Source organism: Neltuma alba, unplaced genomic scaffold (assembly GCF_004799145.2).
Source record: "Neltuma alba isolate B1F8T4 unplaced genomic scaffold, ASM479914v2 tig00013919_pilon, whole genome shotgun sequence".
Lineage (NCBI taxonomy): Eukaryota > Viridiplantae > Streptophyta > Magnoliopsida > Fabales > Fabaceae > Neltuma > Neltuma alba.
Genome location: NW_021637960.1, coordinates 15,125 through 36,660, shown reverse-complemented (window position 1 = coordinate 36,660; position 21,536 = coordinate 15,125). Strand labels below are relative to the sequence as shown.

The following is a 21,536-nucleotide window of genomic DNA, read 5'->3' as shown; positions in this document are numbered from 1 at the left end:
GCGGACCATCTAAATAAAATACAGATGGTCAAAATCTGATGACTTTAGGATGCTCATCAAAGTGATAAGTATCCAAACTCTCTGCGATCATAATATGAGATAATTTAATCTGGTCCAGCTTGGAGATCAGCAAATTAATAATTTCGTGATTTGTGATGCATTTGATTGGGCAATTTGTGAGTTTAACTATTTGAATCAATATAAATAATAGGAGAAGTCGTTTCTCTTCCCCCTGGTGTCTTCTATCTTTTCAATCAGGAATGACCCCTTTTTATTTCTTTTTCCGATCGTCATTTTCGTCCTTTCCAATTAAAGATGAATCGATTTTTCCGATCCCTTATTTGTTGAGAGTTATCAAATCTTATCCAAACAGATGCTCCATTCACCGTATTCCCCCTCTCTTCTTAGTGTATGAAGTGGTTGGAATGTTAGTTTTGATCACACACACATATACATATACATATACTTATTTATTTAAACTGATTTATATGACTTATAAATTAGTAATATATCTAGAATATTTTAAAGATATCATGTCACACTTGTTATAGTTATTAACTAAATTATCTAATTTCTTTTAATATATTCAAATCAATTAAATGATTCGTATACTAAGAATTTTAACATTTTCAAGGTCTTGATGATCATTATGAGAAAATTAATGTTACGGGCACGATCCATTTCCTTACACGGCCATGCGATTACTATGTTGTGGTTGACTCTAAGAATATCGTACTTTGGTGTCACTGTTCAGAAATATTATTGGCTCATCACTACACTGTGCCTTGCCCATTTTTTTTCCGCCTTAACAAAATAACATAAAATATTGGATTTTATGTTACAGCCATATAATTATATTATAAGTATAATTATTATAACTATTATACTTTTATATATTAAAGCCGTCAGTTTGAGACTCTGAGCGGTCCATGTGAGATTTCAGACTGTGCCCTCCTTTGGCTTCCTGTGCTGGATTATAATATCTCTTTAATTAATTTGATTAGATTAAAAAAGTTAGATAAGTTAATTAATTATAATAAATATAACATATTTTTTCTAAAACACCATAATCATCTTTCTTAATATCTTTTCTCTCTATTCTACTTGATTATGATTGAGGGAGATCCATAGGGGTTAATTTAGAAAAAATTGATAAATATAAGAAATAGGTTTTATATTTAGAACCAAAATTAACTTAACAATTAGGTCATATATTAAAGATCGGAAGAGTATCTATTATAATTTTACAAACATGTTTCATTAAATAGCAGAATAAATTTTCCCAGGTTATTGAAGCCAAATGTGTTTCTTCTTCCATGAGCTGATGGTTGCATGCATCTGTCTTATATCTTTTCAAGATTTATCACCAACTCTATTATTAACTATAAAAGTCAGACAAATAATTTATTCGATTCTAAATAAAAAATTTCAATTTAGTCATTTTTTAAAAAAAATTATAATTTTTTTAAAATATTTTTATTGAGGGTTTCTAATAAGAAGAGATTATTACAAATAATTAATTTAATTAATTTTTTTAATATTGATGCATTTGTTATTTAACTTTTATAACAAGAGTAAGAGAAAATATATATTTTTTATTTTGATTTTTTGAAAAAGGGAAGGGAGAAAAGACAATGCACAAGTGGAGATGGGGAGCTATGGGAGGAGTGCAAAGTAGTTGCCGGATTTAAATATTTAATCATGTAGTAGTAGTAGTAGTAATAAAATAGGGGAAAATATCCTATTGTGTTATCTGCTGCTGCACTCACAGGAAGAGTCCCATTATACAAAAATTATTGAAAATTAAAAAAAAGAAGAATGGGACCATTCTTTTTCATGGTGGAAGCAGAATGAGCATTGGGAGGATATGTCTTCTTGTGCGGTCTTGTGGGTCTTCACACAAAGCACCCATTGCTTTTCTCGTCTCTCTGTTTCCTCCCTTTCCTTTTCTTTTTCTGCTCCTTTTGGATGGAGAAGTTAACTAGAAGAGAAAAATTAGAAATAAATAAAATTAAAGAGTTAGTATTATCACAATGTCACTCATTGTGTTTGGATGGAGCAGAGAAAGCAAAAGATTATTTTAAAAACCAACTAATCTGATGAAAATATATTTTTATATTTTCTCATCCAGAAATGAAAACAGATCATTTGTAAGAAGAGGAATTGTGATGTAGAGAAGGGTGATGGGGATACGCTTGTACTTGGATGAATTACTGCCGTATGGTTGGTTGGTGGATATATTGAACAGGGGACCCCTGGTATGAACATGATCAGTGAAATTCCAACGTGAAAGAGGGGTCAAGTGGAGGGGCAAGGGGGAGGAATAATCATTTTCTTTTCAAAATCTATCCATCCATGTCTGAAGTTAAAAGCTGGGAAAAAAATGGAACTCATTATATTTTTCTGATCTTCTCCCCGCTTTCCCTTTTTTGAGTATTCTCTTCTTGTTCAGACAGTGTCTTCTCTTTGAGTGCCGCTTTTATCTTTTCGTTCCATCCAAACACGGTTCTTCCTTTTTCCGTCACTTATTCTCTCACTATTCACACCCCCTCACTACAGCGAGAATCGGCTTCCAAATTATGTCACTTGCAAAATAAAACCTCAAATTCGACAAAAGAAGTGGTTCAAGTGTAGGACATGTTTTTATCTGACTTTCCCCACCCCCCCCCCTCTTTCTCTCTGGTTTCCCATAATGTTTCATCATCCTTTTCTCTCTCTACCCCTCTCTCTGTAATCTTATCTGCTTTTATTTTTTTGTCACCCACCCTTTATGGTGCTGTTTACTAAAAAAAGACCCAACGACACACACAAAACCCTCTTGTTCTTGCTGATACTGATACTCTTCTCTTCACTCAAGGAGGCAACCTGCGTTTTTTTATCGTACAGTACTATACTACGTAAGTACTCTCTTTTCGCCCATCTCATCACCTAAAGATTTTGCCTTTGATTCACTCTTTCCTCTATTTCTTCCATGCATTTTAAGGCTTCCTCCTGCTTCTTCACTCCACTTTACTCCGTCTTAAGATTTTCTGTCTTCTGAGTTCAGGGGTTTCACTCTTCTTTTCCAAGTGAAGACTTCTTCCTTGATTTTGAGGATTTTTGTGATGCTTTGATGGATGATTTTGAAAACTCCAACTACTAACAAGATGAATTCTGGCAGTGACCTGTGTGGTTGAGGATCAAAGTTTAGATCTAACTAGTTAATACAAAGCGGAATTCTCTAATTTCCTCCTCGTTTCTCTTTTAATATCAGTTGCTCATCTTTCTTAGTGTTCTCTAACTTCTTTCTGCTCTATAACTGGTCAAAACCAAACTTAAATAGAGATTTTTATGTTCTTTCCTTCAAGTGTAGGCAGGTTTCTGATTAGTTGTTTGATTTTATGTTAGTGAGTCATAGGAAATGTGCTTAAGAACGCAAGTATCTCAAATGAACGGGTAATATGATGCAAGAATCATTTAATTAAATGGTTATGCTAGCATGGAGGATATAAGTTTCTCCTTACTCCCTCTGAGGGTCATGAAATTTGGAAAATTTCCCCCAATTTTTTCTTTTGAATCCCAGAGTGCCTCATCAAAATTTCACTCCTGGAGCGTTTTCATCTCGCTGCAGTTAAATTTATAACTTCATTTGGCGGCAAAGATGGTTTTTTTTTTCCTTCCCGCAAGAAAGTTTTAGCTCTTGAAAAAGCCAGAAAAGGCTTGTTCTTGAATATTAAATTAACTCTTTTGTGAAAGTTTTGCAATAACAGAAGGGATATTGTAGAGGAGAACAAAGGGAAACTCAGATTCAGAAAGGTAGCCTTTCTATTGTTGATGTTGCCATGGTTTACTTCTGAAAACCTATCCTATTAGCTTTAAGAATTGAATAGAAAAGCTTGAAGCCAGAAAAAAACATCGTTGGGTTTGCGTGAGCTTATCAGCTCGGAAAAAAAAAAATTGTGAGATAAACAGATATCTTGGTTAACACAGTTTGATATGAAATTGGTCATCCTCGTTTCTTCTATATTGGGAAAAAAAACATTATAAGGAGGGGGAAAAAAATACTTGTCTAGAATTTCAGGGTACAGGGATCCATTGGTATCTCTTGCTAACAAAGTTATATCTCCCTAGGAAAGACCATATGATTTAATTCAATTGATGATACAATGATTTACACTAGCTTACTTGGAAGACAAAAGTTAGCTACCGCATTGTTTTCCTTGTGCATGCTGCACTTTGCATTCATCAAAGTTGCTTAACTATCCGGGGGACATCAGATGTCTCTTGGAGTGAGCATCAGTTGGTGGATTTGAATCTATGATCCATAAACACTAAAATAAACTTGAGCATGGACTTTCAGGCACAGAAAATCTCTAAAGTTCAGGCATTCTATTGAAGTATCCCGATTTAACTGGAGTGCCTGACACATGATGTGACTCTTTGTTTGATGTGTATGTACTTCATATATTTTCTTTTATGGCTGCAACTGAATACATGTGTTCTTCTCTTGCTCTAACATCAATATCACCTTTTAGCTTAAATTTCTCTGGCATAAAAATAATTATTGGTATTCTGGCATGGGCAGCAATAGTGAAAGCCTCATCTTTGATAGTGTTTGTCATGCAGCATGCTGAATAGCCAGTTATCTGTGCAAGTTTTGCTTTCATAATGCTGGCTCAGTATGGTGCAGATATTTTCGGCTGACATCCATGTTTTGTCCTGACTTGGCACTTACTTTAAGGACGTATTTTTGACTTGCAAATCAGGAACATTATATCAGTAAACAGAACTTATCTGCTTATAAGATAATTTGTTACGGAAATAATTTATTTATATTCAAGATCATGCCTAGAGCCATAAAAAAACGGTGTTGCTAACTTTAAATAGGCCCTATAGGCATAGCAAGAGTCATAAAACGTGCATGGATGCTTATCGTATAATGCATTACAAATGGAACTTGCAAGAAATCGTATACTTCTTTGGTTTGTAATTTTGAATGTGATCGGAGATGAAAGATAGACTTACTGTTTCATAGACTTGATACTTAACCATGTATGAATACTGCAAATGGAGGAAGGTAGAAGCTTGGGGTTCTAGAAATGAGCTGCTTTCTGCGGAGGGTACTGCTCTTATTTTACTGGGTCCATGAAAACATGGGTATTGGAACTTAAGACTTCGTGTAAATCAGGTTATCTCTTAAGTTGGTGTAGGAGTAGCTAACCATACTTCTATTTCAGTATTGCTATATGGGTTTAATCTTTTATTAGATCTTCTACTTCAAAATAACTCTGTTTTGTAGCTTATTGAAATACCGCATTGAATTGGACGCTTGTTAAATAGGTCTGAAAGTTGCATTCATGATTTGTATGATAAAAAAGCTTAGAATCTACAGTATAATGGAGAAATATCAGAAAGAAAATCCTTCAGAAAAGTACTTGAAAGATGTAACAAACACACGTATAAGTGCTATTGGTCCTTGGAATTCACTCACATTTCCCTGTAGTAAAACTAAATCTAGTGGCTTTTGGCCCTTTTTTATTTTATTGACAAGAGTTTGATGAGGTAAATATTTAGATATAAACGAACTTTGGGTTTGCAACATAACTTAGTTTGTATTCTGCTTGGGAGCACATTCAATAAATATTCATTTTAAGTGCATATCCCGGTTATAAATGAAAAGGTTGTTGGAAGTTTGAGCATTCATCTCTATCTTCTTGGTTTCTTGATCTGAGTGGTCATTGGGTCTAGTGACTCATCAGATTGTCAAGCATGATAGGAATGGGTCAATCACATGAAATATGCCTTTTTGTATTGACACCTTTAAGGGAATTAAACAAGACATCAAGTGATATCCTTTTCTGTTGCTTCCACATACACCATTCCACATCTTATTTAGCTTTTTAGGCCATTTTCTTATCTTTCCTTTAGAACTTACCTTTATTGCATCTTTACGTCCTACATGCCCGAACAATCTCAGACTGCTGAAATTATTGACAGAAGAATATCAAGGCATTAGTCAAATGTTCTGGATGCCACAGACTGAAGGAAAAAGAATTGAGTTATCGTCATTTACTTGTGCCTGCAACTTAAGTTGCTTTTTTGGAATTTGGGAATTAACAAAGGCTCACATGAACTTCTAAGAATTTTGTGTTGAGTTGTATGTGAAGTGATACCCAAAAATCTCCTACTTTTTCTTGGTGAGTGACTTATGCTGTTGTTTATGCAGTTTGATTATTGAGTGGTAAGCTGATCGAAGGAAGGAATTTGCTGTGTCTTGAGTGCTTGCTGGAAGGGAAGTTAGCTGTTAGCAGGTTCATCTAAACATGATGGCGCCAAATTTGAACTTGGAACCTGAAAATCATTCGGAAGATAGTAGCCAAGTAGCTTCCAATATATCCTTGCAAGAAACGTCCCATGATCTTACCAAGGACAGCAATACCACATCTTCCTGTCTCACAAATCTCACAAAACCTGAAACTGATCCAGTGTCTTTTTCCCTCGACTTGACCCTCAACTTCAACTCCAATGATGGTGAGTTGAAGCGCGCAAGTGATGCCAGCAGTGAAGTGGGAGCTGAAGCTCAACCTTCAGGATCAGCAGTTCCCAGGGTTTTCTCTTGTAATTACTGTAGGAGGAAGTTCTTCAGTTCTCAGGCATTGGGCGGCCATCAAAACGCTCATAAAAGGGAGAGGACAATGGCGAAGCGTGCCATGCGAATGGGGATGTTCACCGAGAGGTATACAAGCCTGGCATCACTGCCTCTTCATGGTTCTGCTTTTCGGTCTCTCGGTATAGAAGCTCATGCTGCGATGCACCAAAGACCCATGCCATCACTGAGGGCTCCCGACTTAAGAGCCGGAGCAAAATTTGAGAAAGATTATTTTGGACCACAAATGTTCATGGAAGATGATGATAGTATGGGTCTGTTTTGGCCTGGGAGTTTCCGGCAGGTGGAAGGTGGAGCCGGCGTTAGTATGGGACACGAGCACCCTCAAACTTCAACTACTAGTTTTGTAGCAATTGCACCACCGCCGCCGCCACCACCACCACCCCCACAACCACAAACATCCACATCTCCTGATCTCACTCTGAAGCTCTAAGATTTTTGCATCTTTTGTTTAATTCTCTTCAGACATGAAATTATTATTTATCAATAGGGCGTGCATTGTACAGTGAGTATGTATTTCCCCATGGATTTTCTAAGCTTACTTGAGGTCCTTATTAATCTGATTTTTATTCTGCTTCATCATTTATCTATTGCTGTGGCGTGTGAGGTAAATTTTATATCTGCAATGTGTTTGTGATGATGGCCCTGTTTGAGAGGAATCCTTCGACAACCATGCCCTTTCTAGAATGTGTCTTGGGATGGTTTGATATTACCTAGGGTCTTTAATATAAGGCATAGTTTGATTTTTATTTCAGTTCTAAATATAATATCCTAATTTATTTTGCTTTTTATATTTATATTTTTTTCTCTTCAAAATAGTTATTCTAATAATAATAATTTTAGTCATATATTTGATTAGTAATAATATTTAAAAAAGATAATATATATTTATTATAAATATTTAACTTAATTTATTTTTTAATCACTTTAAATTAGTTAACTAGCTTCTATAATTAGTATTTCACTAGTCAATCAGTGTTTGACAGAAAGGTGTAGAACCAATCAGAAGGTCCTCCCGTCATTGTAGGCTCAAATTGTAGTTGGTTCTGCTGGGTGTACAGGAACCGTGGGCGTTTCAAATTCTGGTGTTGTTGAAGATTAAGGGACAAGAAAGAAAGAGTTTGGAGGGAGTGAAGTTGAGTTGAAAGGAAAAGGATTAGAAATTTGGTAATAAAACTGTACTAGGCTGGTAAACATAATTTGCGTAAGATGAATGGCGTGAATTTGTGATACGGGTAATATTAGGGTGTGTTTGGATGAAACCAAACCGTGGTTTGGAAAAGTGATTCTGGAGAATAAATTCTGGGAAGAATAGATTTTGGAAAGAATAATGTTATAAAAGTGATTTTGAGAAGTGAGAGTGTTTGGATAGTTGTTATCAGAAGCACTTTTTATATATACAAATTACTAAAAAAAAGACATAAGTTAATATGATAATTACAGAAAAAATAGATTTTATGATATATTTTAATTTAAAGGAATAAAATTGTTAATAATATATTTTTTATTAACATAATTAATAATACATAAGATATATAATTAATAAATAATTAATATGTATATATATTTTTAAAATATAAGATTAAATATGTTTATAAAAAATATGTTTATAAAAAAAATAACAAGATACATATCCTATAAGCTCTCACACTCTCTCTTTTTTCTCTAAAAGTAAAAAATTTCTGCTTTTTCCAAAACCATGGTTTTGGTCCAAAACCACGGTTTTGGTCCAAAACCACGGTTTGCCCAAAACCAGTGGGTGTTTGGGTGACTTATCACCCAAACCATGGTTTGGGTCCCCAAACCATGGTTTGGGGTGTCACCCAAACGGGGCCTTAGTTTTGATAGTAATGATGGGAAGATATTGGAATGGGAGTCCTCGCAATCCCATAACTGGAGGGCCCCCCAATTCTATTCCTAAAAGCATGTGCCTACCGTCCTGTGAGATGGGACAACAAGGAAGTCTGCTCCTGTGCTGGTCCTCGTCATTTATTGATTAATTCACTCATTCTAAGATAATGGAGAGAAAATCGGGTATTAACTGCTGCTTTGGTATATTTAATTATAAAGAATGTAATGACAGGGAATAGAATGTGAAATTAAAATAACAATATTTACATGATTATATATAATAACAATAAATAAGCATTATATGTGTATATATTATAAGGGCAGTAATGTCATATAATCATACAAGGTCTTCATACGTTCCAATATTGGATCTCAATGCAGCTATTTAAATAATTAGCATTACATAATGCATTCCTCTTTTTATTGCAGAATTCCGACTAATTATCTTAATCAAGTCCTTTATATCAAAATTATGGGGGTATTTGAAAACACCAAGAATAACTTTTACAAGTGCTTTTAAATAAATAAAAATAAAACTATTCTCACATTTAATATACTATAAAATTATTTTTAAAATTTCATCCAAACATTCAATATGTATAAGTAACTTTTAACATATTTTACACAGATAAAGAAAAATCTTAAACTTTATTAGCTCTCCTTTAAAATTTAATAACTTTTCAACTTTATCCCTGTTTAATATACATTATACCTTATGTAAACAAAATCAATACAATAATAAATTATAAGTAAAATGGTATATTCATATAAAATTTCTCTCAATATTATATAAATAAGACTAAAAAATATCTTTTTCTTATCCTATAAATAAAATCAAAAGAGTATAAAATAAATTCCTTTTTTATTTGAGTATTAAATGATGCTGAGGAAAAATCTTCACCTCTCAAAAAGCTACTATATTAATTATATGAGCAAAGACTGACCTATAAGTAACTGAATTCTGACGGATAATGTTAGGTCAGGAAAATTGTTTAAAACTTAGCTTTATTAATTTGCTGACTGATGTGATTTATTATTATTTTTAAATTTAAATAGCAGCATTAATATTGATTATTAAACGAGAAATTGTTGTGATATTCGTAATTTGCAAATAATATGGCTGAGAATTTAATCAATTTATTGTGTATTTACTGTATCAGCATCTAGTACTATGACGAAAAAAATTTACTACGGTGTTAGTGCTGAAAATATATTGACTTATCTTAATTTCCAAGATTCTCCAATGTTGGGGACTTGGGAGTGCAATAATAGTGATACAATAAATGAGATCAAATTGCTGGCAAAAAAAAAAAAAGGGATCAAATTTTTCGAAAAGGCGAATTGGAATCAAATTAGAATGCACCGTCAAATCCTTAAATGAAGGAAGAAAACAGGTTAAAAGAATTTTTTTTAAAAAAATGGATAATTAATGCAATGTTGACTTTTGTTGTATGTGCTCCTTTAATCATTAATTGTATCGTCATTTGTGGGGCATCAAATAATTCTTGACAGATTTGTTGTCTTATTATTCTATGTTTGGGCCAGCATTTTGACCTGGACTCAGTTTTGGGATATTTTTGTTCACACATGAACTTTCTTAGAACCTTACATAAAATCATACGCGCATGACTTTTGTAATTTTCAATTTTGTACGCCATAATACGTTACTCCCACCACAACATCCTATTATTCTTTTTTGGGAAAATCAATGTCAGAAATTGTAATTGCAAAATATTGCAAGAAGTCGTCAATCTGCCGACCGTGGGCCTTTTGATCTTCGCAGTTCTCACCCCGCACGTCTAGAGCTCAAAAAAAGAAAGTTTGAACTCAAAATTATCAAAGCATCTTTTGTTCCAAGAGGCGTTAGAACTTTAATTATTGGAAACTTTAAAAAAAAGTTATTCACGTGGTTAAATGTTTTTTTAATTATTGTTATTGTAGGTGTTATGACGTGAGTAAATTCATAAAGATTATAAAAAATAGCTGTCAAAATACTAACTCATGTCTTAATTATAAGATTTCATTTGCAGATTATAAACAGAATTTTATAATTAGGACCAAAAATAATACTCCTCCGGTCCTTATTATAAGACCCAATTTGACTTTTTATTTGGTCCTAATTATAAGACCCTAATTCATTTTGTCTCTTATATTTATGCATTTTTTCCAAGATAATCCTTCTAATAATGATAGTTTTAGCCACTATACTTAATTAGCAAGGATATTTTAGGAATGACAACACTTATTTATTATAAATAACCAACTTAACTTACTTCCTTAATCTCCCCAAATAAGTCAATTGGGTCTTATAATTAGGACCGGAGGAGTATATAGTAAGTGATAGATGATAGAGGCCTTCAAAAAAGATTTTTTTAATGAAAATTTGTTAATATTTTTAGACAAAATAGCACTATCCCCTCACTTAATATAAAAAATAGATAATAAATTTATAAATACTAAAAAATTTTAGTTAAATTAATTATTTATAAAAAATATGCATCGATTTTTCTAAAATACTCTTTTTCTTACATTTTCTAAAATATTCTTATTAATCACATGTGTTAGAATCATATTTTTACAAAACTCTTAAATCTCCAAGTAAGTTATATAGAGAGAATTATAATGAAGTCCCAAGAAAAAAAATAATTACTAAAAAACCTCAATAAATTAATAGTCTGTAATGACAAGTGTCAGAATAAAAAATGACAACTTGGACTTATTTTATAATTACTATCATTAGTCTTTAATATAAAACTTTATTTGATTTTTATTTTGATCCTAAATATAAGATCCTAATCCACTTTATCTCTTATATTTATGCATCTTTTTAAGGTAGTCTTTTTAACAATGATAGTTCTAACTAATATACTTGATTAGTAGAGATATTTTAAAAAAAAATAATACTTATTTATTACAAATAACTAACTAAATTTATTTTTTTATTCTTTTTAAATTAGTTAATTAGATTTTATAATTAGGATAGGAAATAGTATTGTTTTTTGGGATCTCATGAGGTAATAACAAAAGAGATATCCATGATGCTTGAATATTTAAAGCATTAAATTAGAGGATGAAACGCATGGATTTTTCCAGCTAAGGTGCATCTGACCTTTTTAAAGACAGAAAAAAGACATAAAAAGAGGGGATAAAGGGAAAAATCAAGAATGGGATTCAAGCAGAGGAAGACGACGAAGGGGGATAGAAGGGAAAAGTTTGAATCGTTCTCTGAGCTGGTGGAGAAGAAAGTTACAGTCAAAGTGGTCCACTTAGGTAATTCTGTCCATTTCACAGGGCTAAGACTGTAAACACGGCCATTTCTGAAGAAAAAGCAACGCTTTCTTTTGTTTTTGGCGTGTAAAACCTTGAAAATCCTGCCGTTGCAGACCAGGGCTATGGCGTTTTGAGGAATCGATCCTCCAGAGCCCCCCGAAGAACAAAAAAAAAAAAAAAAAAAACCCACCCACTGCCCCCGATTCTCCGTTCATTTTCCGAGTTATCCTTTGGCTCTCTCTCTCTCTCTCGTTCTGTCTGTCTGTCTGGGGTGAGCCTCTCTCTCTCTCTATATCTCTGGTTGGTTGTCTCAGCCATGATTAGAGGGAAAGATCTTCCTAATGGTCTTGACTCTGATGGGGAGAACTCTCGGAGCAAGCTGTCAAAGCCCAATTTTGACCGTGGCAAGGAGAACCCTGAAGAGAAATTAGGTTATCCGGGAAAGGGTGCGTATTTTCTGAAGGATTCAGAGGCGGGTAGTGATGGAATTCTATTGAAACCCTCTAAAGTCGGGACTTCGGCCTTGCAAGAGCTGACCCTCAGCTACCTTTGTGATAAGGAGATTCCTGGTAAAAGCTTGCTGAGTTCCTTAGAAAAAGTCAGTTGCAAAGGCAAAGAAGTTATCATCTCGGAGGATTCAAATCGGGATGAGAAATGGGTCGAACGGGATTTTCTGAATTTGAGCGAAACCAGGGAGAATTCTTCAAAGCGATCGGTTGAAGAAGAGGTTGTGAGGGAAAATAAGGACAAGAAGCAGAAGCTGGAGACGCTTAATCTCTCTCTTGCCTTGCCTGATGTCTCCCTTTCTCTTACGGCGTCAAACGCCCTGCAAAACGGTGATCAGCCGGTGAGGCCAAGGCCTAGCAAACCGTCAGCGACTACGTATTCAAATGATCATACAGCGGCTTCTCTATCTTACTCGTATTCCCATCCCTTCTCGCACAACCCAAGTTGCTCGCTTACCCGTAATTCTACAGATTTTGATTATTCCGTTAGCAAAGATGATCATATTTGGAACTGCGGAGAGGGGACGAATGGGTCAGTGCATAGTCGGTTCAAGCCCATAGGAGATGGGGTTGCCTTGTCTAATCATGGTGGTGGTGGGTATAATTCGACCATGCAGGGTAATAATAGTCAGTATAAAACTACAAGTTCAGATAACCATTCTTTTTTTCCGTCGGAATTACCTGCCAGGCCAAGATTTGAAGCTCAGTCAGGGGACTCGAGAGGAAGGAATTCTGAGAATCTGAGAGTATTGGAAGGTTTAGATGGTGGGAAAGTAAGGAAGCTTTCTAGACCAGAGAAAATTCTCAGAGAGATCGTGTCGGAGTCTGTCCCAACCATGGCTGCTCAGTTTCAAGAGCTTACTGATGAAGTGATTGCATCGACGAAGGAATACTTAAAGAATCTCATTGAGATGCCCGAGAAGAAAGAGGAAATGGTCAACCTTCAAAATCGGCTTGAGCGAAGATCTGACTTTACTAAGGAGACTCTTTCGAAGTGCCACAAAGGGCAACTTGAGATTTTAGTTGCTGTCAAGATGGGGCTTGCAAGCTTCTTATCTGGCAAAGTCCCCTTCTGTGAGATGGTAGAGATTTTCTTGCATATGAGATGTAGAAATGTGAACTGTAAGCGCGTGCTGCCGGTTGATGACTGTGACTGCGAGATTTGTTCTGGAAATAAAGGATTTTGCAGTTCTTGCATGTGTCCTGTCTGTCTGAACTTTGATTGTGCAAACAACACATGCAGTTGGGTTGGTTGTGATGTTTGTTTCCACTGGTGCCATGCTGCCTGCGGCATTAAGAGGAATCTTATCAAACCTGGGCCTAGCTTAAAAGGGCCATCAGGGACCACTGAGATGCAGTTTCATTGCAGTGGATGTGGACATCCTTCAGAAATGTTTGGCTTTGTTAGAGATGTGTTCGTATTTTGTGCAAAGGATTGGGGTCTAGAAACCCTGGTGAAAGAACTTGACTGTGTAAGGAGGATCTTCAAAGGAAGTGAAGATCGCAAAGGGAAGGAATTGCATGTCAAAACTGATGACATGCTCTTTAAGCTTCAAACTAAAACGGTGTCTCCTTTGGATGCCTGCAATTACATCCTACAATTTTTCAATTGTAAGTCTCTGGACTACTGTCTTCCCCGTTTCATATTTAATTTATGTAGTTTATTTAAGTTTTGAATTATCCACGCTATGCAGCATTTTAATGGGGATCATGCACTTTGAACACGTCGTAGTCTGTTTATCCTTGCAAATAATTTAAGACAGACACATTTTAATTGTTGAATTAATTGCACGAAAACACGTGGTATCACTAAATGATTAAGGGCTTGGCACATCTTCTATTTTTTGACGTGACTTACAAGTATTGACCCATTTCCTCGTCATTTGGAGGAGGGAAAGCAATAATGTTGGTAAATAGATTGCTATTCTGAATACATATTTCAAGTAGAAAATTTGGTCTGCTGCGGTAATGGAATTCTCAGGTTGGTTTGGTTTGATGAATAGACTGGCAGGAATTTGATGGAAGATTTTACAAAAGTTTTCGTGATCCGGAGGGATCTCTACTTGAGTTTGGTAATATAGATTTTCGATGCTCATTAGTATGGGACATGGGGCCATCGGTTATGACTGGGCCTGGAGTGAGCAGGATGTGACATTCATATGGAGCAATTAGATGAGCCTATACAACTGTCTGTTATGCACACGCCTTTAGTACAATAAATTAAGAGGAAAATGGAAGGGAAAATGAGTTGGTGTCATGGTTATAAAAGGGGAAATTCCCAGGAATAATGGCTATAAATGCAGTTGAAGTGCCTCATTCTAATTTTTATTAAGCCATGCTTAGAAGTTAAGGAAGCAGAAGGGATGACGTGCGAAGGGGAGGGATGGAGTAGAAAGGAACTGTCTTTCCTTCCTTGGTATTCACAATGATAGAAGGAAAGTGAAGGGAAAAAGTTACTGGTTTAGATACTCCAATCTAACATTTATTAACTTGTTTTGAATTGATTTGATTGTAATTGTGAATTTGGTATGTTACTAGTTTTCTTCTAATCCCATCCCCTTTCACCCTCACCATTAGCTCCTATTGAAACTCATTATTCTTGCGAAGTTTACGTAATGAAAGCGCCTGCTTGATTTTGGCTGGATGCTGATAATATATGACATCTAACTGTTTGAAGAAATTTCTGATTTTTGCCTGTTTGATTTTAGCTGGATACTGATAATATATGACATCTAACTGTTTGAAGAATTTCTGATTTTCAGATGCAGATGGCATGTCAGACTTTCCTGCTTCCGGTATATCTTCAAAGGATTTGTCAGCATCTCAAGCTAATCTTAGAAAGGAAGCAACATCTCTTTCACAATCTAATTCTCTAATGTCAAAATATACTTATAACTCGAGCTATTCAAGGTCACAATGTGATGCTCTGTCAAATGATCTTCATCAGAAAGATATCAAAGCTTCCATCTTAAATGAATTGAAAAGTGAGAGTGAGTTCCAGCTGGGGGCCCTGTTAAGAAAAGGTGGGCTTGATAGCTTGGAGAGCATTGTGAGGATTAAGGAAGCGGAGGCCAGAATGTTCCAAACCAAGGCAGATGAAGCCCGGAGAGAAGCTGAAGGGTTCCAGAGGATGGTGAGGACGAAAATTGCGCAGATGGAAGAAGAGTATGCTGAAAGGCTTGCCAAGCTCTCTCTCCAAGAGACTGAGGAAACGCGGAGGAAGAAATTGGAGGAATTGAAGGTCTTAGAAAATTCCCATTGTGATTACTTTAAAATGAAAATGAGAATGCAAGCTGAGATTGCCGGTTTGCTGGAGAGAATGGAGGCAACGAAGCAGCAATGGGTTTAACTTAGTACAAGAATAATTTATTTTTAAGAATATGCTAAAATGGGTGTAATTTATTGATATGGTGCCATATGAATGTTCTGTTTCTCGCTAGAATAAGTTATTTTTGGTCGATAAATTTGAATATTGGTAGTGCTTAATCCATCAGTTTACTTCACATGTTGAGAGCCCAATTGCTAAACCAGTGATTTTTGCTCTTTTTACCCCCTAATGCACGGGAGCCTAAGTGTTAGGCTGGGGTAAGTTTCTTGTCATCTGATATTTTACACTTGCTTATGGCTTTGACCTTATTTCTCTGCCCCACACTTGATATAATATCATCTCCTGTGAACTGTTACGCGCACGTTATTGCCCTCTGCAAGTAGAACATATCTTCTAATCGTCCTCTAAAAGCTTGCAATTCTTAATAATTCCGTCTCTGCTTGACTGCTTCTTAAGACCTACAGTAAAATCCATGTTATGTTTTGAGGAAAATAGGAAAAAGAAGTAGGAAAGAAAAATTTTCATGAGCTCGATTTAAAATATAGAAAAAATAGGATTGTAAAATTTTAATAAAGAAAGAATATAAAACAAAAAAGTAATAAAATTAATTAAAAGTTTTCAGCTTCACTTTATTAATTTTTTAAATTGAGTTTATCAAAATTTTTCGTCTCCTCCTCCCTTTTATTTTTCTTATACCACATGAAACCTTAGTTCTTTGATCTTGGGAATAAGTTTCGATACTCATCACTTTAATGAACACCTTAAACTTATCAGATCTGGATCATTTATATTTTATTTTGATGATCAAGATTTAATTTCTTTTTTATTTTTATTTATTTATTTAAAATAATTATTTTAATATGTATAAAATCTAAAATAGATATAATCTCTTAACTATCATTCTTTCAAAAAAAATAGTTTTTTCTATTTAAACATAATTAATTAAAGATTTTAAATTTGAATCGTTCAAATCAAACATAAATAGTCCAAATTTGATGGGATCAGAATACTCATCAAGATAATAAGCACTAAAACTGATTCTTTGACCTTGTGGGTGGAGCATAGAGGGGCAAAGATAGTGGTCGCTTAAATTGTGGGATTTATTTAATTTAGTGCCCTCTGCAACTGTGGGAGCATTTTCTTTCTACTTTTTTTTGGCGATAATTTTCTTTCTACTTCTTGAATTTGATGATTGGGCATGGCAAACTTGGACATGGCGATTCTTTTTCTTTTTTTTACCTTCCCAATTTTAATGTCATAATGACACTTAATGAATCAGCTTAACTTGAGTTCCTTTTTTTCCCCATACAAACTTGAGTTCCTTATAATTTTCTCCTTTTGTGTTATAACTTGACCTTGTGTTATTATGTTTCAGTGAAAAAATTAAATTTTATTAATTACAATTTAAATTTTAATAATTTTTTTAATTTTACTTATATTTAATATTTACATAATAATAAATGAATGGCAAAAGTATATATTAATGTAAAAGATTTAATGATATAAGTTATTAAAAAAAAAAAAGTATCTTCTTCCTCCAGCTTCCGCATCACGGCGAGCGCGTTTTTTGGTTGAGTTTGATATGTGATGACTTTTTAAACGTTCTTCGTTTATTAATGATGAATGTTATTACCAAAATCCAATTTGCACCTGGTTTAAAGAAATTGCAATTTCTATGCTTCTCTTGCATTTTTTATGTGTTATCTTAAAATAGAAAAATATGATGGATATCTCCATTATCCATTGTCCTTACTTCTTGCTAAGAGGTGTTTGGTTATTTCCAAAAATGCTTTCTAAAAGTATTTTTTTACAAATTGAGATAAACTTCTCTACATATTTATTTAGTATACTATAAAATCACTTTTCAAAAAATGGTTTGGTTTCCATTTAAACACTTCCTAAATTCTTTTCATCGATTATTCTTATATTGAAAATATTTTCAATTTAAAATATAATTTTATTTCTTTTATCTCCATGAATCATAAAGACAAAAATAAATCATTTTTTTATTTGGTGAAAATCTCATGTTGATTTGTTTTTTCATTAAAAAAAAAGTGTTTTGCAATTCAACGATCATACTTTATATTGTTTCAACAGTAAAACATTTGATACCCACAATTCAGAAAGCCTCAATTCAACCAGTAACACTGCCCTTTAAGAAGGCCAAAATAAAGTCTGGTGCTTTTTCTTTGAAATCCCCTACAAAGAAAACTACACGACAAACAAGAGGCTGGAGTTTTGTTTGTGTGTATATATATAGAAAAGAGTGAAACAAACATGAATCTGTGAGAGCATGCATGAGCGGGTGATAAATAATTAATTGTGAATTAAAACAGTATAATAATGTTTAATACTACTACTACCATAAAGGGAAGAAACCGCTGATTATTTCATGGCGTCGATCAGTAGTCTGCGGGGAGAGTAACAGAGAGGCCAACAGTGACAGCAAAGAGGAATAGCAAAAGAGCAGAGAAATTGAGGACGAGACCCTCTTGGCTGCGACCAAGTTTCAGATACTGGAAGCGTTGGACAAGGCCCGTCTCTGCTGTGCACACTGCCAGCAGAAATATGACCATCCCCATGAGCCTGTGCCATGGCTTCATTGAAGCTCTCCTTGACATTTCTGCTCCTGGGAAGAAAATGTGAAGAACGCCAACAAGTACTGTCGTCACAAAAACAACAGCAACATTAATTAATGGGTTCGTTTTAATTCATTCTTCATTAGATTTATTATGATGATAGATACCTGCAAACCAAAAGAGCAGATGGCAATCATGCCGAACCAAGAGTGTAAGGTGTAGATGTGATAATGAAGATGAACCTCTTCCTTATAAACTGTAATAACTCCAAGAATTCCAGATGCTAGAGCTATCAGATGCAGCAGCATGTGTGCCACCTTCAACGATCTTCTTTTTGCTTCTAAAGCCTTGTGCACTATTATTGCTGTTTCAACCCATATATAATTGCATGTGTTGTTAGTTACACACACACACACACACACATATATTGAGGCTAATAGTGAAGAGGGACTACTTGATGATGCGGGTTATTACGCACGTACCTTCTCCTCCGACTAAAACAAAGCCGATCATCATCAAGAGAGTATGAAACTGCAGAGAGAGAGAGAGAGAGAGAGATTGTAAGAAACAAGCATACATGTAAAACAGAGAAGAAGTGATCACAGTAGGATTGTAACAGATGAAGTAGAAGACATTGATGAGCTTGGGTTTGCTGGGGGAATTGAAAGCGAAGCCTCCACGGAATCTGAGAAGCCAAATGAACACAAGAGTGGTGACAGCGATGAACAACAAGTGGGCAAAAATGGTGACTGGAAATGCGTGTAGTTGGTAGCTGCGAGGCATTTTTGGAGTATTGAACGAAGAGAAGAATAATTTCTGATAAATTGGAAGAAGCTAAGGATCGGAGTTGGTGTTTCTGGTAAAGGAGAAGCAGTATAAATGAAACAATGGTTAAAAACGGAAAAGAACCAAACACCGGCGACACGGCGAAGGTCGGAAGAACCGACGTCGTACGTCTGGCCGGCTGCTATTTGGTGACAACTTCTATGAAGTGAAGCATTTTATAGTGAGTATTAGGATTTTATTTATTTACTTTGATGAATCATCTGTTAAAAATGATTGGTGCAGTTATTCCCTTAGTCAACTATGATATATTTTATTATGGAATTTATAATTCGGCAGTCCAATAAAATTAATTGAGATCATTAATTTTTTTTTTAAAGAAAAGGTCCATTTTATTAATTTTTTTTAAAAAATCATTGCACTCGCTTCACAGAAACGAAAAACAAAGAAAGCGGGTTAGCCCAGATACAACCTTGGTAGTATTATTTCTTCTGAGAGTACTATGGGCTGGCCAAGAAAGTAATAAAACGTTGAAGCATCCGAGAGGGAAAAGTTTGTCCAATTATTTATACATTAATTGTAGTTATGCTCGTGTCAAAGGAAAATGACAAACACAAGATTCCTTTCATGATCTTTGATGCTTTGGATGGCCAGACGTGCCTCGTAAGAATTGGCCTTTGGCCTTTTCCATTACATGTAGAATTATTTTAGAGTTGTTAAGGAATGATATTTTTTGACAAAAAAAATGTTGACAAAAAATAATTGATATGCCTAAAATTACATATAGAGAGAAGAAAAATATGCTTATATTAAGTTTCTTATATTTATTATGTTAAGTTGTCTAATTAGTACATTTAAAACGGAATAAGAACCTAACAATTCTAAGATAAGATATACTATATATCCTTGAATTAATATGCGTTGCATTTTGTATAATCACATTATACAACGTTACTTGTTTACTCACTCAACAAGATTTTTCTTCAAGTTTATGGCTTTATAATAAAATAAATACCCTTCATAATTCAGATTGATTTAATTTATTTACTGAATGCAAATATTTATGGAAAAAAATCAAATATATATCGTTTAAAAATCAAATGAGCCGCTTTAATAAGAAGCACATAGCAATGCCGTCATAAGTTCAGAAGAATGTGAAAAAAAAATATTTATGCACACCGTGTTATTATTATTTGCAGGAAATGAATAGTGGAGTTATTACAAAATCAATTGAAAAACTTGAAAACAAAAGAAAGCATATGAATATTGGAAATGAGAGCATAGACGATGGAGAAGAATGATTCAGACATAATGGGCAAGACCAACGGAAAGATCAACGAAAACACCGAACAAGAGAATAGCGAGGCCGGTGAAGTTCATGAGACGTCCTTCTCCATATCGCAGAATGCTGTTCAGCCTCAGGAACGTGTACTTCTCCATTAAACCTGTGAGAGCCGCGCATATTCCCATGTACAGCAAAGCTCTCCCTCCAGCTATGTGCCACGGAGCGATTTTAAACCTTGTTACGTCCGGAGCTCTTCCCATGAACGTGAAGAATCCAATCACCCACTGCAATATATATATATATATGGAATTCATCCCTTCTTCTTCTATAATATCATCTTTACAGGGTCGATCGTATAATGATGAACACACACACACACGTACCTGTATGCCGTACAAGACGAAAGTGCCGATGCCAATCCAGGAATGGAGGCTGAACACGTCCTCCAAACGGGCCATGTCGTGGAACTTGAACACTGCGCATAAACCAACAATTCCCAGAACGAAAGCAATCAAGTGAAGTAACATGTGCATGAACTTCTGGGTCGACCTCTCGCTTGGTATCGTATGGTATGCCATTATTGCTGCTCATAATCACACACAAAATTAGCGTTACTTTGCATGCACGATATCAGTACTGCAAACACACCATGCTGATCTCAAGATTATTGGTATATACCTTGACCCGACATGAAAATATAACCCATGAACATCAGAAGAGGGTGAACCTGCGTACGTAAGATTTTGATGTTAAAAAGAAGACGAACTTGTTTATATAAGGGAATGGGTGTGTGTGTGTGTGTGTGTTGTGTTATACGTACGTTGAAGACTCGGTATCCATCGGGAGAATCATATTCAATCCCCTCACGATAATGCAGCAACCAGATAAGCAGGAGGATGATGGCGAGGATCCCAAACAATTGAGCAAAAATGGTAATGCGAGAGGCACGGCGCCTGTAAACCACCGTATCCATATCCATTGTGGCAAACGCAGATTTTGGATAGCTCTGGGACTCTGAAAAGTTTGTGTCGTCTTGTGATTCTGATATGGTGGTGTGTCGTTAAGGTTCTTATATATAGATTAGATACTCACTGTTTTTCGGCTTTACGAAAGGGAGGGAGAATTGCTTGATCGGTTGGTTTTGGAATTTAGATCACAGAAAACTTTGAGCTTTAGCAAGCATCTTTAACAATTTGTGCCTCAAGTGCACAAAACAACAAAAGAGGATATATTCTTGATTATAATTTGGAAGCCAGCATGTATTATGTAGCAAGTGTCCCCCATAACG

The 21,536-nt window shown here is 34.9% G+C and overlaps 4 protein-coding genes across 8 annotated transcripts; 2 read left to right on the top strand and 2 right to left on the bottom strand.

Moving 5' to 3' along the window:
• The first annotated feature begins 2,540 nt into the window (after positions 1–2,540).
• On the top strand, positions 2,541–7,232 carry LOC114739375 (zinc finger protein 4). Of its 5 annotated transcripts, XM_028927430.1 has the most exons (3): positions 2,541–2,897; positions 3,750–3,795; positions 6,206–7,232. In XM_028927430.1, exon 3 carries the CDS (start codon positions 6,303–6,305, stop codon positions 7,077–7,079), a length of 777 nt encoding a protein of 258 aa, XP_028783263.1. In that variant the 5' UTR covers positions 2,541–2,897; positions 3,750–3,795; positions 6,206–6,302; the 3' UTR covers positions 7,080–7,232. The 5 variants fall into 5 exon arrangements, with proteins under 5 accessions (XP_028783263.1, XP_028783262.1, XP_028783264.1 ...); XM_028927429.1 differs by lacking the exon at positions 3,750–3,795 and having other exon boundaries at positions 2,546–2,897; XM_028927431.1 differs by lacking the exons at positions 2,541–2,897; positions 3,750–3,795 and adding an exon at positions 3,815–4,430.
• A 4,503-nt stretch (positions 7,233–11,735) lies between these two features.
• Positions 11,736–15,792, top strand: LOC114739372 (protein OBERON 3-like). The gene is made up of 2 exons (XM_028927425.1): positions 11,736–13,884; positions 15,036–15,792. Exons 1-2 carry the CDS (start codon positions 12,084–12,086, stop codon positions 15,620–15,622), a joined length of 2,388 nt encoding a protein of 795 aa, XP_028783258.1. The 5' UTR covers positions 11,736–12,083; the 3' UTR covers positions 15,623–15,792.
• Positions 15,793–18,003: 2,211 nt separating this feature from the next.
• Positions 18,004–18,963, bottom strand: LOC114739370 (probable ascorbate-specific transmembrane electron transporter 1). The gene is made up of 3 exons (XM_028927423.1): positions 18,663–18,963; positions 18,356–18,544; positions 18,004–18,263 (listed from the first exon to the last, which is right to left on the bottom strand). Exons 1-3 carry the CDS (start codon positions 18,961–18,963, stop codon positions 18,004–18,006), a joined length of 750 nt encoding a protein of 249 aa, XP_028783256.1.
• Positions 18,964–20,131: 1,168 nt separating this feature from the next.
• On the bottom strand, positions 20,132–21,280 carry LOC114739376 (probable transmembrane ascorbate ferrireductase 3). The gene is made up of 4 exons (XM_028927434.1): positions 21,069–21,280; positions 20,927–20,975; positions 20,632–20,831; positions 20,132–20,532 (listed from the first exon to the last, which is right to left on the bottom strand). Exons 1-4 carry the CDS (start codon positions 21,225–21,227, stop codon positions 20,266–20,268), a joined length of 675 nt encoding a protein of 224 aa, XP_028783267.1. The 5' UTR covers positions 21,228–21,280; the 3' UTR covers positions 20,132–20,265.
• Between the last annotated feature and the right edge of the window lie 256 nt (positions 21,281–21,536).

Coding starts and splice junctions, on each gene's coding strand:
- LOC114739375 (XM_028927430.1), top strand. CDS start 6,303: ATGATGGCGCCAAATTTGAACTTGGAACCTGAAAATCATTCGGAAGAT.
- LOC114739372 (XM_028927425.1), top strand. CDS start 12,084: ATGATTAGAGGGAAAGATCTTCCTAATGGTCTTGACTCTGATGGGGAG. Junction 13,885..15,035: donor CATCCTACAATTTTTCAATT/GTAAGTCTCTGG, acceptor TCTGATTTTCAG/ATGCAGATGGCATGTCAGAC.
- LOC114739370 (XM_028927423.1), bottom strand. CDS start 18,963: ATGCCTCGCAGCTACCAACTACACGCATTTCCAGTCACCATTTTTGCC. Junction 18,545..18,662: donor TGTTTTAGTCGGAGGAGAAG/GTACGTGCGTAA, acceptor GGGTTGAAACAG/CAATAATAGTGCACAAGGCT. Junction 18,264..18,355: donor GATTGCCATCTGCTCTTTTG/GTTTGCAGGTAT, acceptor TTGTGACGACAG/TACTTGTTGGCGTTCTTCAC.
- LOC114739376 (XM_028927434.1), bottom strand. CDS start 21,227: ATGGATATGGATACGGTGGTTTACAGGCGCCGTGCCTCTCGCATTACC. Junction 20,832..20,926: donor TATTTTCATGTCGGGTCAAG/GTATATACCAAT, acceptor GATTATGAGCAG/CAATAATGGCATACCATACG. Junction 20,533..20,631: donor TCGTCTTGTACGGCATACAG/GTACGTGTGTGT, acceptor TATATATTGCAG/TGGGTGATTGGATTCTTCAC.